This window comes from Phacochoerus africanus, chromosome 1, assembly GCF_016906955.1.
Source record: "Phacochoerus africanus isolate WHEZ1 chromosome 1, ROS_Pafr_v1, whole genome shotgun sequence".
NCBI lineage: Eukaryota > Metazoa > Chordata > Mammalia > Artiodactyla > Suidae > Phacochoerus > Phacochoerus africanus.
The window spans coordinates 47,651,346-47,665,665 of NC_062544.1; the positions used below are offsets into that span (position 1 = coordinate 47,651,346).

Here is a 14,320-nt window from a genome sequence, read left to right on the forward strand (position 1 = left end):
GTTATATTTAAAAAAAACAATGCTTTACTAAAATGTTTCTTAAAGATTGTAACATGTATAGATAGAAAGGATTTTTTTTTGGGGAGGAGGACTATGACACATGTTCATTTTCTTTCTCCTTTCAAGGAATAAGCATGCACTGATCCTCACCAGAACAAGCGATTACTTTTCTACAACTGGAAATACCCCAATTCCCAGACAGTCCTCATCACACAAGTGATTGCAGTGTTGCAAGGTTGTTGAGTCATATAATGAGCTCAGATCGTTCTTGGGACTGACCCTCAGATTAGACAAACAGAAACAGTGTCTATCACCACAAGCTTCCAGGAAATGACTCTAAAACCTATCACGATTCTTTGTATAAATGACTGTGATAAGGATTGCTTCACCTATACTTGAACATCCTGTGTATAAAATGTGGGCTCCAAAGTGGAATGACCCTTGTGCCTACACTGAGGGAAGAACAGACCACAATTTTACTTATGGGCAGTGAAGCACTCTGGTGCTCTACTTGGGAGGTAAGTTTGCTTTTAAAATTATCCACCTCGTTGGAGACTGCTAAAAAGTTTCAAGAATTCGCAAAGCCTTATCACTGCCATTTTTAGGGTCCAAGTTCACGGTATAATAAAAGTATCATAAATAAAACAAAAGGAGTCAAGGTTATTTTGTTAAAATCTTATAGATCCCAACATAAAATACGTCTATAAATTCTTAGAAGCGTGGGACACATGGAGTAGCTGAAGCTGTGCTTTAAAAATAGTGGAGTGTGATTTAAGAAAACTCAGGCTACAGCCTTCAGCAGGTTGTCAGAAGGAAGGAAAGGGCTGAAAGAGGGAGGCAGGGCTCAAGACAGATTATAGAAAAAAGCCAAAAGCAAGCAGAGGAAAACACTACCAAGACAGCAGCTTCAGAACAAGTAGGAAGGGAATTAAAAAAAAAATAAGGGTATATATGTGAAAGTGTGTGTGAGTGTGACTGTGTGTTTGTGTATTACATATAAAAAGTCTAAGGGAAAAAGACTCACAGTTTATAGACAGAATCCATAGTAATATCACTTCTGTGCCCAAAGTTTACTTGATTAATATCAGAAGGAAAGTTAATGTTTGAACAGTCTTTCCCACATCTGCTACTTCCATAATGTCTGTGTGATCGTCATAAATTAGGAGTGAGGAAGGGCACCGTGCCAATTGTCAAAACAAATAGGCAATTCTGGATTCCAAGTTTCATATTATTTTCCTTGAGCCTGAGAGTGGTGAAGGCTGCTGGTCCCAACTGTGGCCACCCCAACACTGGAGAAGGAAAAACCACTCACCTGGATTCTGCCCAAGCCCTGCCCTCTGTGGTAGGGCACCCTGGCAGGGCCAGCTATTGAGAGGTCAAGAAGGAACCCTGTCCCTCTAGTATCCAGACCTTGGGAAGAGCACTTCATAGTAAGTTAATGGAGCAAGTGACACTAGGGAAATACAAACACTGTTAAGTGCAGGGGTTGGCACTCATGCCTCTGGCATTATTCACAGCTACCCGCTCTGCACATCCATCTTCCTCATCCTTCGTGCCATGAAGTCAAGGTCTATGTTTTGTACTTTCTGCACCTCACATAGTGTGCAGTCTGTGGTGCATTAGCAGATGATGTCTGGAGTTCCCGATGTGGCACAGTGGAAACCTATCTGACTAGTATCCATGAGGACGCAGGTTCAAGCCCTGGCCTTGCTCAGTGGGTTAAAGATCTGGCGTTGCCATGAGCTGTGGTGTAGGTTGCAGACTCAGCTCAGATCTCACATTGCTGTGTCTGTGGCATAGGCTGGCAGCTACAGCTCCGAAAGGATCCCTAGCCTGCGAACCTCCATATGCTATGGGTGTGGCCCTAAAAAGACACACGCACACAAAAAAGACAACGTCCAAGACCTGGCCCTTACAAAGCCAGATCAGTGGAGGACACTGGGGTGGGGGTTAGTGGGGCTGCCAGGCCAGCCTCTGTTCTCTTTCTTTCCTACTTCACACCTCCAAAGGGTGTAGCCCTCAAGTAAGGCTCCCTTCTCTTCTTCCTGTGTTGTAGGGTATGCACATACCTGCTGGTCATTATATATGGTCTTGAAGGAAGGCCTTATTGATAAGCCTCCTATTACGTCTTACCAGAAAGCTCTATACTGGAGCTAAAAACACCAGCCCAGCCAGTAACAGAGCAGTGCCTTATTGGCCAACAGCCACTATACTGTGTTTATCTTTCAGGAATCTCATGAGAAGGCCAATGTAGAGAAATGTGTAGTGTCCCTGGTCTTGACAAAACCCTGTCAGCTCTAGAACATCACCATAAACTGTTAATACACTTGTCTTTTAGCAAAATTTCAAATGCTCAGAGGGACTCACTCGGCCTGCTATGTTCCTGTCACCTTTGTCCCTTTTGACTTAACTTCCAACCTGTAATTCTTGATTGGCTTATCCACTCTGTAACTGATGGTGGCTCTGTCTCTATTCCAGAAAAACTGTTACTTAAAGAATAACCCCAGGAGTTCCCACAGTACGTTAAGGACCTGACTTCAAAGATTCAGGTCACTACGGAAGCACGGGTTTGATCCTAAGCCCAGTACAGTGGGTTAAAGGATCCTGAGTTGCCACAGCTGTGGTGTAGGTCGCAGTTGCAGCTCATGTTTGATGCCTGGCCTGGGAACTTCCATATGCCTCAGGTGCAGCCAAAGGAGGAGAAAAAAAAAAAAAAGAACTGCAAGCTTTTATTTTGTCTTTTCAGGGCCGCACCTGCAGCATATGGAGGTTCCCAGGCTAGGGGTCCAATCGGAGCTGCAGGTGCCAGCCTACCCCAGAGCCACAGCAACACCAGATCCAAGCCTCATTTGTGACCTATACCACAGCTCATAGCAACGCTAGATCCTTAACCCACTGAGGTAGGCCAGGGATTGAACCTGTGTCCTCATAGATACTAGTCAGATTTGCTTCCGCTGAGCCATGACAGGAACTTCATAACCTCAAATTTAATGCCAGGTTATCCTCAGCAAGGCCACACTTATGAAGCAAGTCTGAAGGTCCTGTTCAGCTCCTACTTAGGTCAGTCAGTCTACTGGAGTTTGGAGACTACCTTGGCAAATCAGTTGGAACTAGGATTTTCATTCCATCATTCAACAAATAATTATAGGAGTTACTCTGGGTTCTGAGCACACACCAGTGAACAAAGCAATGTCCCAATATTCAGAGACAGAGCAGAAGATGGATAATGAACATACAAACATAAAGATAACTTCAGATAGTAATAACTGCTATAGAGGAAATAAATCAATCAGCATAAAAGGCTAGAGAGTGACTGGGAGGTGGGATGAAGTGCTAACTTAGGCTGGTTCTGAAAGGTCTCTTTGAGGAGGCAGCAATGGAGCTTAAAATGAGAGATAAGAGCCAACCAATCAAGGAAAAAGTCTTCCTGGAAGGAAGACTATTCCTTCTAGGAGAAAAGGGGGTGCAGAAGCTTTGAGGCAGGAATGAGTTAACACCTGCTCATCCAGCTTCTGATTCACCTTCTCCAAGATGCCTTCTGAGACACATTACCCTCTTGAGTGATGCCTTCATTTTGTTTCCCCATCACATAGACAGGTACGTACCAACAAGGGAATAATTTGTATTCTGAATGTGTTTTCGAATTTCATTTTTAGAACACCAGACATAAGTTCACATGGAGAAAAGGGTATAAATTATAGCTTTTATTTGATAAGCCAACAACAGCCTATTTAATCGTCAGAGAGAGCTCTACTAGATGATCCAGGGTCTGTGGAGAACCTGCTGCTGCAACAGAGGACCTGAATGCCTGTGAGGACCCCTCATCACATAGAGTGGGGAATGCTAACTTAGAATATAGCCAGAGACAAAGCTTTGTTGCAGGAGAAAATTTAGGGAACAATTCTACCATCGAGGAATGTTCCAGAGGAAACATCACCTGAACATTTACAGAGCCTAATGGATGCCAGTTTACAGAGTAAGAAAGGAAGACAATGTATTAATGCAATAATTTGAACAAGCAATTGTCGTCAAATATTAAATTATATGTTTTTCATTGAAATCATAAAGAAGAGAATATTCTTACCAGTTGCCTTTTGGGTTTATAAACTGCTGCACTGCATAGCCAAACTGTTCACTTGAAGGACCAGAGAATATCTTTGCTTCTGGGAGGCCAATATTGTATGCCACACAACAGTTTAAAATGCCTATTAGAGGGAAATGAAGATGTCATCAATACTTAGTTTGTGATATAAGTTTGTAAAATAATTCTCAAAGGTCACTTTAAAAGAAAACAACTTATCTGACAAAGTAATTATTCTCTTTATCAATATTTACCAAGAAATAGTGGCCAACTGCTCTTTTTAAGTTCTCATTTGGGGCCCTGGCCCCATGCCAAGTTCTTTTTCTGTATGATTCACTATTTCATTCATCCTCATAGCAACTCTTGGATGGTTGCTAATATTTTTATATATATACATATATATATGTATTTTTTTTTCTTTTTAGGGCTGTACCTGCGGCACATGGAGGTTCCCAGGCTAGGGGTCAAATTGGAGCTACAGCTGCCAGCCTACACCACAGCCACAGCAACGCCAGATCTGAGCCATATCTGTGACCTACACCACAGCTCACAGCAATGCTGGATCCTTAACCCACCGAGCGAAGTCAGGGATCGAACATGCAACCTCATGGTTCCTAGTCAGATTCGTTTCCACTGCGCCACGACGGGAACGCCATTGTTTTGCAGAGACTTCTGAGGTTCCTGGAGATCAGTGTGTCTCACAGGGAGAAACTGACAAGGGAAGGGCAGGATTTGAACACAGTTCCCTGATTCAAGCGCTTGAATGCTTATATTCAAGCACATATTCCCTCTAGGGATTCTGAAGTAACTTCAGTGCCATTTGTCCTTCCTAATGCAGTAAGACTCTAAGCCACTCAAGGGTAGGGTCTGAAGGCTATCTTCTATTTCTTCTGAATCTCCCTGGAGATCTTGACACGAACGCTACATGAAATGTCCATTGAAAAAGTCTTGCTGACTACATCAAAGGAGGTAGAAAAATCACAGCTCCTTGAAAGTTGTATCATTTTCTTTCAGAAGGGATCATTTTTGAGGATGAAAATGTAGGGGGAAGTGTCCTACCTCTTTTATTCCAGTGGGAACTGTTAAAGTTGTTTGGCTTTTTGATGGTTCTCTTTCTGAATGCTCAATAAACGATACCCATTTTCAAAGAAACCTTGATAGGATAAAGCCTTGACAGACTTTTTTTTTTTTTTTTTTTTGAAAAATCTTGTTTCTGATGGAAAGAGTAAGGTTGGTGAAGTCCCTCTCTGACACTGACGGCATTAACGCAGGCCATCCAACATTCTAAAGAAGGTTGTGTGAATATTAATGTTCTCTATGTAGATGGGAACAGGCTTTGAGCTGTTCGAGATCAGCAGTTACCTTTGCAGACACTGAAGGTACAGTGGACTCTTTAAAACCGACATCAAAGTTCCATTCATGTGTATTTTCACAAAGGAATATCCCACTTTCTGGGCAACACTGGAAGTGCGCAGTTATTTCCCACGTCTATTGTTCCAGGCACTGAAAGGATGGAGGAGGAGGGCTGGCTCTCCTGTGGTGCCCGTGTCCTTCAGGGGGCATGTTCTGCAGCAAGTGCCAAAGGAATAAGGAAGGCAGGGACAAAGTTTTGGGGACTTAAAAGTAGTCGATGTGCCTCTCAATGTACCCAAACTATTCTACCATGGATCTGTCTATGCAAGAGTGCTCAGCTCACTGTTATTTCTTAAAAATAATATGCTATCAAGGATGAAAAGGACAACTAATAATCTTCAAATCCTCTGTAGCAAAATCTACACAGCCTCACACTTGCAGATTTTCTCCTTAATTCTATTTTTCATATGCTCCACTGCTCCTTTACACTTTTCAGGAAATCAAATGCAATAGAAGATAACAGGGCAAAGTGAGCAGAGAACCAGACAGTATTCAGAACACTGGTGTTTCCAATCAGCAGTTTAACTTTGCCCCATAGTGCAGAACTCAATAAATCCTATTTAATATGCTACCAATTATCTAACATGCTGGTAAAATCTTTGGGAGGTGATGTCAAACTGTCCTCTCTTTAAAATATCTAATGCTGGAAAGACAACATATGGCTGTATGTATGATGACCTCATTTTTTTCCCCTATTAATCAGATCTTGGCAGATCAAGTAATGACATGAAATCCTGATGGAGTCCATTTTATCACCTAGCAGTTTTATTATATGTGTGCATATATACTTATATGTATATACTCTGGGTATATATACACATACATACACATATGTACTTATACACATATATAAAAGTTAAAAATGTAAATCACATTGCTTAAAATGCCCCACTGTCTTGCCATCACACTGAGAACAAAATCCAACTTCCTTACCAGAGTTTTCAGAGGTCCTTCGTGATCTGGCCCTCGTGTATCTGGTGACTTTCAGTTTCCACCACCCTCCCTGCCGTGTTCCAGCTGCACTGAGTTTCCTTCTGGTTCTTTGAACACATCATTCATTTTGCTTATGGCCTTTGCAGCTGCTTGATCCACTGCCTACAATATTCATCCCAACTCATGATTTATGTCTTGCCACCCATTCATCACATAGGTCTTTGCTCAATTAGGTCTCTGCTACCCTTGTAGAGACCTACCCTGACTCCTCCACCAGCAATGCCCTCCTCCATCATTACGCTACTTATTGAAGCTCTTTTTCTGATCTTATGTATCTACATTGTTTCGGATCTGTCTGCCTACTAAAATCTAAGCAACTTTAGAGCTCAGACCTTATTTCAAACTCACCCTTACCTTCTCAGCATTAAGGGATAATATTTACAGAATGAGGAGTTCCCATCATGGCTCAGTGGTAAGGAACCTATTATCTATCCATAAGGACGTGGGTTCCATCCCTGGCCTCGCTCAGTGGGTTAAGGATCTGGCATTGCTGTGAGCTGTAGTGTAGGTCACAGATGAGGCTTGGATTCCACGTGGTTGTGGCTGTGGCTGTGGCTGTGGCCAGTAGTTGCAACTCCTATTTAGCCCCTAGCCTGGGAACTTCCGTAAGCCGCAGTTGTGCCCCCCCCACACCCCAAAAAAAGACAAAAAAATTTATTGAGTGAAATCAATTGTTAACAAATATACATTCTTTGATGATGATATGGAATATAGAGAAGATTAAGGAAAGATCACTCATAATCATATCATTCTTATGTAAGTACAGTTAATTTGGATATACTATTTTCTTCTGGTATTTTTTTTCCTGTAATATTTAAACCATAATGTATTTTCCAATTTGTATCCTACCATTTCTTACTGCTTGGATTTGCCTGCCTATGTCAGAATCATCTTGACTCATTGGATCCCCACAGCATCCTTGTGAACAGTAAAACCTAGTTATCATTACCAACGTACAAATAAGGAGACTGCAACTCATGGAGGTTAGATGCCTTTCTAGCACACAATTGGTGGTTGAGCTCTGAGTCTTGGTCTGGGTTCATCTTAATCTCATCGTGCAGAATTTCCATTCATGAGTGGTCTGCTCGTTTTTCTCATAAAACATGTCCTTCTCCATCACCGTTTCTTCCTTCCACTGATCCTCAATCTCTTCTTTCTGCTACTTCAATCCTTCCCTCAAGAGCCTACACCTTTTCATAAATCTGGACAATCACCTAGCACTATACTTATTTTTTTCAAACATATATTTACAATGATCTATGTCACCATTTCACACTTAGCCTAAGCTAATTAGCCTCTACAAATTTAATGGAAGTATTCTAATTAAATGTCTATTTCCTCTTTACAATCCCACTGCTTATAGTAATGTGCTCCTATGTCTGTCCTCGTAACTTAACTGGATCATATGGAAAATAACAACCGTATTTGGTTCATTGTGTTTCTTCCCCCACTCCACCCCCTGCAACATGCCCACACATTAAGAAATGGATCATTCAAAAAATATTTATCCAACTCCTTTGTGCTAGGCATTTTCTGAGATCCTGGGGATATAGCAATGAACAAAACAGACAAAATTCCTGTCTTTGAGCCTCCATTCTTGTAATTTGAATTAAAAACAATTATATCTTCATGGGATAAGTATTAAATTTCAGAAAACTACAAAGAACCTTGAACCAAACGTTAAGAAGAAGGTAAATCTGAGTTTGAAGGCTTCGTAGAAGAGGTGGCAATCCACCTGGACCTTAGAGGATGAGCTGAAATTCACTACCTAAAGAGGAAGGCCAAGGTCAATCCAGGTACAAGGAACATTGTGCTCAGTGTCATGGATGTGTGAAACGATATGGGGGTGGTGAGACATTGTCCCAGCAAGTCATAGATTATTAATTTATACATTCCTGTTCTCTATTAGGTGCAGTGAATTTCAAGGTGACTTCAGCTTTGCCCTGCCAGGGTCATGCTATTACCCAGAGTGGATCTCTCTCTTTTTCATCCTCAGGTGGATGCCTGTGAATGCAGTAATAGCACACAAACTATTTATCCACAGTGCATTGATTGACAGTAATGGAGCCCAAGTATTCACTGAATCTCACCAAAACTTACTGCAAATGTAAGCAATGTATTTCCTAAGGGCTTAACTAATTTCTTCTATGTCCACAGTTAAAGGGGGGTCATGTTTCATCCTTGATCATAACCTGGCTTGTTGCCATCTCAATATCCACAGGTAAAACAGGTAGTTAAGCACACATGGATTAATGCAGACTTTTTTCTTCCATTCATTTAAAAATTCTACAGCACCTCCTGCCCTGAGAGTTCTTGCTCATCTCTGAAATAGCTTTCTGAGAAACCTTAATACTTTAATAAATAGTTTCAGCATATATGGCCCTCATTCTCCTATTTTTTTTTTCTGGAACCCGACTTTAAATAATAAGACAATTCCAAAGAGAAATAAATATGTTTGGGAATGAGATATAGTTAAACCAGTTTTGTTCTCAAAATGTAGTGAAGCTCAGAAAAGAACAAAATCCTTGGAAAACAAGGGCAGAAAAAAAGTGTAGTAAACAAGACATGTCATTCTATATTCAACAATAAAATTTTATCAGGAAGTGTCTTGACTGCCACAGCATCACTGTCAGAGCTTAATGACACACATTCATAGTAGAAGATCGCAGAGAAGAGCTTAATTTTTGTGGCCAAAGCAAAATTTAAACATATGTACATATGTTGAAGGGCAGGCTTTTCACGGAAGGGGTTCATTTGCAAGAAGACCCAGAGAGATAAAGGGGAAAAAAAAATCATGATAAGTCATGTTAAGAGAAGAGAATTAAAGCCAAAAACAAGAGGTAGACCTGGGAAAGGAGGGGTATTTTTAACTGGGACTCTCATATTACATTCTGGCCCATTCCTCCAGATGTATGCTTTTTTTTTTTTGGGGGGGGGGATGTCCCTGTTAAATAGTGAAAAAAAAAAATATAAAAATTCTTTCAGTTATAAGTCAGAGGGACATAACAATATGGAGACCATAATTAATAATACTGTATTGTATATTTGAAAATTGCTAAGCGAATAGGTCTCAAAAGTTCTAATCACAAGAGAAAAATTGTAACTATGTGTGGTGATGGATATTGCCTCATTGTGGTGCTCATTTTGTAACATATATACCTGTATCAAATCATTGTGTTGTACACCTGAAGCTAATATGTCAATTATATTTCAATAAAAAGTAAGTAAAAACCAAATTAAGCATATATGAGAATTCTAAGGCCTAAGTCTCCATGACAGTACAAGCCCATGGTGTCACTGCTCTAGGGAGGTGGAGCCCATCTCTCTCCCATGCTTGGTAGGGACCAGTCCTCAAAGTTACAGAGGTAGTGGCAGAAGCAGGGACATCGGACAGTGAGCTGAGCATTGCAGGGGCACCAAGACACAGGCGAACACTTTTAGGGGACAACAAAGGTTCTCAACAGACTGTGCTCAAGAGTTCAGAAGAGGAGTTCCCGTCGTGGCACAGCGGAAACGAATCTGACTAGGACCCGTGAGGTTGTGGGTTCGATCCCTGGCCTCACTCAGTGGGTTAAGGATCCAGCGTTGCTGTGAGCTGTGGTGTAGGTCGCAGACATGGCTCGGATCTGGCATTGCTGTGGCTGTGGTCCAATGTGACCCCTAGCCTGGGAATTTCCATATGCCGCACAGGTGCGGCCCTAAAAAGACAAAAAAAAAAAAAGAGTCCAGTAGAAACGCTCCCATCTAAATCAGAGATGGGTGAAACTCTAGGTTTGATCTGTCCTGGGGCAAAAAATTTATCTCCATCTTGGGGGTCTGGGAATCTAGAAAACAAGTTCTCTGCTTTTAAAAAACAACGGTTTGATAGGCATGTGGTAGACATTTCCATTTAAAAGGCAGAGATTAGAAGGAATAAGGGAGTCACTGGTACCAAAAAAGTCTGACCATGATTTCTCCACTCTGTAACAAGGGCCACCTTTCCTCCAGTTTCCAACAACTCTTTGTCACTTCTGAGCCCTCACCAGAAGTGGCTTCACCATTCAAGTTTCTCCCAACAGCTTCCACAGGGCAATCTTCAAAGCCCCTCTGTGTAAATCAGGTAGCATAACCCAAATTCCATTAGGTTTCAAGGCCTGAAAATAATCCTCTGTTGCTGCAGGCTTTATCCCCTGGGCCTGTAACAGCTCTATTGGCCTCTGCTTTCTGAGCCCTTCAGTACAAGAGCAGCATTTCTGCTGAGACAACATTGCTAAAAACCTTGTAGGTCTCCTGTGTATGTCATGGGGATCCACACTGGATAACTCCATCTCTATTCCTGGCCTCTGCCAGGATGGTTGAGAGGATCCAGGAAGCACATGCCTAATCAGTTCAGCAAAATGTTTTCCAACCACACCCTTGACCTTGCCTTCAGAGCACACCCTCCTAACAATGAATCTCCCAATATTTGCTGCTGCTTTTTTTTTTTTTGCGCTAGTGTGGATAGGCTGAGAATTTCTCAAATCATTAAATACAGTTCTTTTTTGTTTAACACTTCCTTTCTCAATTTATCCCTTTCCTCTTATATTTTCCTACAAGAAAACAAAAGCATCATTTTGCTTGGCAATCCTAGCTAAATACCCAAGTTCACTGCTTGAAAGCCTCCCATACAACAGTAGGATACAATCTGACCACAATTTCTTCACTCTATAACAAGGACCACCTTTCCTCCCATTTCTAATAACTCTTTGACACTTCTGAGCCCTCACCAGAAGTGGTTTCACCATTCAAGTTTCTCCTGACACTTTCACAGGGCAGTCTTCAAAGCCCCTCTGTGTAAATCAGGTAACACTCACAGATTTGGGGACTGGGATATATCTTTGAGGAGGGCCACCATTCAACTCAATATAATGGATGCGCCAGTAACCTAAGATCTTGACTGATGCTGGGCCATTTCTCAGGGTTGTGTTTGCAGCGAGAAACCTTGAGGGTGAGGTAATATCTCTCTCCAGGACAAAGAACAGGCTTGCTGACTTCGTGCTCTAAGACACCAGGTCACCCAACTCAGTTTCCCTCTCTCATAAGACATCCTACCAAGTGTGCAGGCTTGTGTAGCCCTCGGGATGTCATGGGGAAGCACAGGGGAACTGATGCAAACACAGCCAAGCTCGTGCTGCCCATTGTGCTATGAGTAATAAAGTCCTTTGTCTCTGATCCAGGAATCTCATGTCATGTCAGTGTCCATGAACCGGTAACAAGCTGGCAGAGGAGCTTGTACATAGGGTAAAATCAAATACTAGACCTGTCAGAGTGGAGAACAAAACCCCCTGTCAGGGTACTGAAGGCCAAAGACAATGAAAATGGATACTTCCTGTGAAGTCAGAGCAATCTGGAGACCACTGCATTATCCTACTAGGGGAGAATAAGGACTTTCACAGAATTTTATTTCAATTTTAAGCAGCAGAGACACTCACTGACATCTGAGTAATAATTTCACAAATTATCTTGCTTTATAATTTATGACTACCTCCCATTCCCCCCTTTTGGCCACACCCATGGCATGTGGAAGTTCCTGGTCCAGGAATTGAACCCATGCCACAGCAGTAACCTGAGCCACCATAGTGACAACACCAGATCCTTAACCTGCTGCACCACAAGGGAAAGCTCACACCCCTCTCCCTGGGTTTTTATCATTGTGCACTTATCACTTATTTGACAATTATTCTGCAGTCATATTTAAGAAATATACTCATCACTTCCATGGTCAGAAAGGAATCCATTAATATATTGTTAAGCCTAAAGGGGTGTTATGGATGAATTGCCTCTCCCCCAAATTCCCACATTGATATGCTAATTCCTAATGTGACTAAATTTGAAGATAGGGTCTTTAAGGAAATATTTAGGTTAAAAAAATTCATAAAGGTGGGCCTTGATCTGACAGGGCTGGTGCTCATGGAACAAGACCCCAGAGCTCTCTCTCTCCAGATATGTACAAAGGAAAGGCCACAGCCAGAGGCAGCAGTCTACAAACCAAGAAGAGAGGCATCACCAGAAACTAAACCTTTTTTTTTTAGGGGCACACCTGTGGCATATGGAGGTTCCTAGTTTAGAGGTTGAATAGGAGCTGCAGCTGCCTGTCTACACCACAGCCACTTGGGATCTGAGCTGTGACTGTGACATACACCACAGCTCATGGCAACGCCAGATCCTTAACCCACTGAGTGAGGCCAGGGATCAAACCCACAAACTCGTGGATACTATTCAGGTTCATTGCCGCTAAGCCACAGCGGGAACTCCCAGGAACCATTCCTGATGAGGCCCCTTGATCTTGAATGACTATCTCCAGAACTGTGGGAAAATAAATTTGTTAAAGCCACCCCTTCCGTGGTATCTTGTTAGGGCAGCCCCAGATTCTGATTTCAGGGGGAAATCAGATTCCAACAGGAAATTCTAAAATTTCTACTGAGTTTCAAAGATAATTCTGTCAATACACAGAAGAGCATACAAAAGTATAGGAGGAGTTTCCATCATGGCTCAGTGAAATGGATCTGGCTAGCATCCATGAGGACACAGGTCTGATCCCTGGCCTCGCTCGGTGGGTTAAGGATCTGACATTGCCTTGAGCTGTGGTGTAGGTCTCAGACCCGGCTCGGATCTGGTGTTGCTGCGGCTGTGGTGTAGGCCGGCAGCTACAGCTCTGATTCAGCCCCTAGCCTGGCAACCTCCATATGCCATGTGTGTGGCCCTAAAAAGACAAAAAATAAACAAACACAAATAAAAGTACAGGAGAGAGATATACGAATTTGAACTATGTAATTTAAGGTTCATAGCTTGTATGAAAAAAAAACCCAAGATTGCATCAAGCCTTGGGGCACTCTAGGGTGTTGTTAGGCAATGGTGAGGCCCTTTCACATTTTTTGATCTTGCAGGCAGTGAACATCTTCAAAAGTCTACAGCGATTGCTTAAGTCCATCTACTATGATTTAGTGCTTCTTGACAACTCAATAGATCTCCTTTTAATATATATAAGGATGTCAGAGATGAGTTGCCATCTGGCAGGCTCACTGACTCCCAGAGTCCAAGAGGACTGGGGGGAAGTACCAACTCATCAACTCACTTTCTATTTTAATGCTTTCTCCCTAAAGTCCTTCTATCTGGACGAAGAAACTCCTTTTTCTCCCTCTCTCTTAGAAGAGCATTTTTGTGCTTTAGCAAGTCAGTGCCTGTTGAATAGCTTGCTCGGGAACAAGAAATACCCCACACATTTCAAAGCTGTGTATGGAAATAACAGGCAACTGAAGCTTCTAGTTCTTCTGTTACATCTCTGTTCACAGGTCACTCCTCTATAAACTTTGAGCTCGGGTCCTCCCCTACCCTTCGAGCCTGCACATACCCTTCTAAATCCTGTGATCTGATCGTGTACCACAATAAGAGATGCAAATGGTGAATATCTCGAAGTGTTACTTAACTGTTCCCCTGCGTAAGTTCTGTCTCAATAGCTGCAGAATCATTTCCTCCCCCATCCTGTCTGACCTCACCTCTTACCCTAGCTTTTTAGCTCACTCACCTGGATTCTGGACTCTTCCTTAAACACACTCCGACCTCAGGCCCTTTGCATTTGTTCTCTCTACAAGGAACACTCTGCCCAGAGACTGTTGTGTTTCTGCATCAAACATCAGTCTATCAGAGCCGCCACCCCCTACTACCTGCGCTGGTCAGGGGCTCCTGGCTACCCTTATCTCCTGCTATTCTTGCCTTTGTGGGATCCTCTCCCTTTGGTGGGCGCAGGAACTGTGACTTCGAACCAAGAGAACCGAAGATTCAAAGGTGTAGAATCAAATATCACAGGATGTCACT

General features: G+C 42.4%; 1 protein-coding gene across 1 annotated transcript in view; it reads right to left on the bottom strand.

Moving 5' to 3' along the window:
• The window catches only part of ITGA2 (integrin subunit alpha 2), a 101,341-nt gene that overhangs the window by 70,763 nt on the left and 16,258 nt on the right, over nucleotides 1–14,320 (bottom strand). Inside the window, exon 2 of the mRNA XM_047763013.1 lies at nucleotides 4,085–4,205. Within this exon, the coding sequence (XP_047618969.1) occupies nucleotides 4,085–4,205 (121 nt within the window). The remainder of the gene's footprint in view (nucleotides 1–4,084; nucleotides 4,206–14,320) is intronic.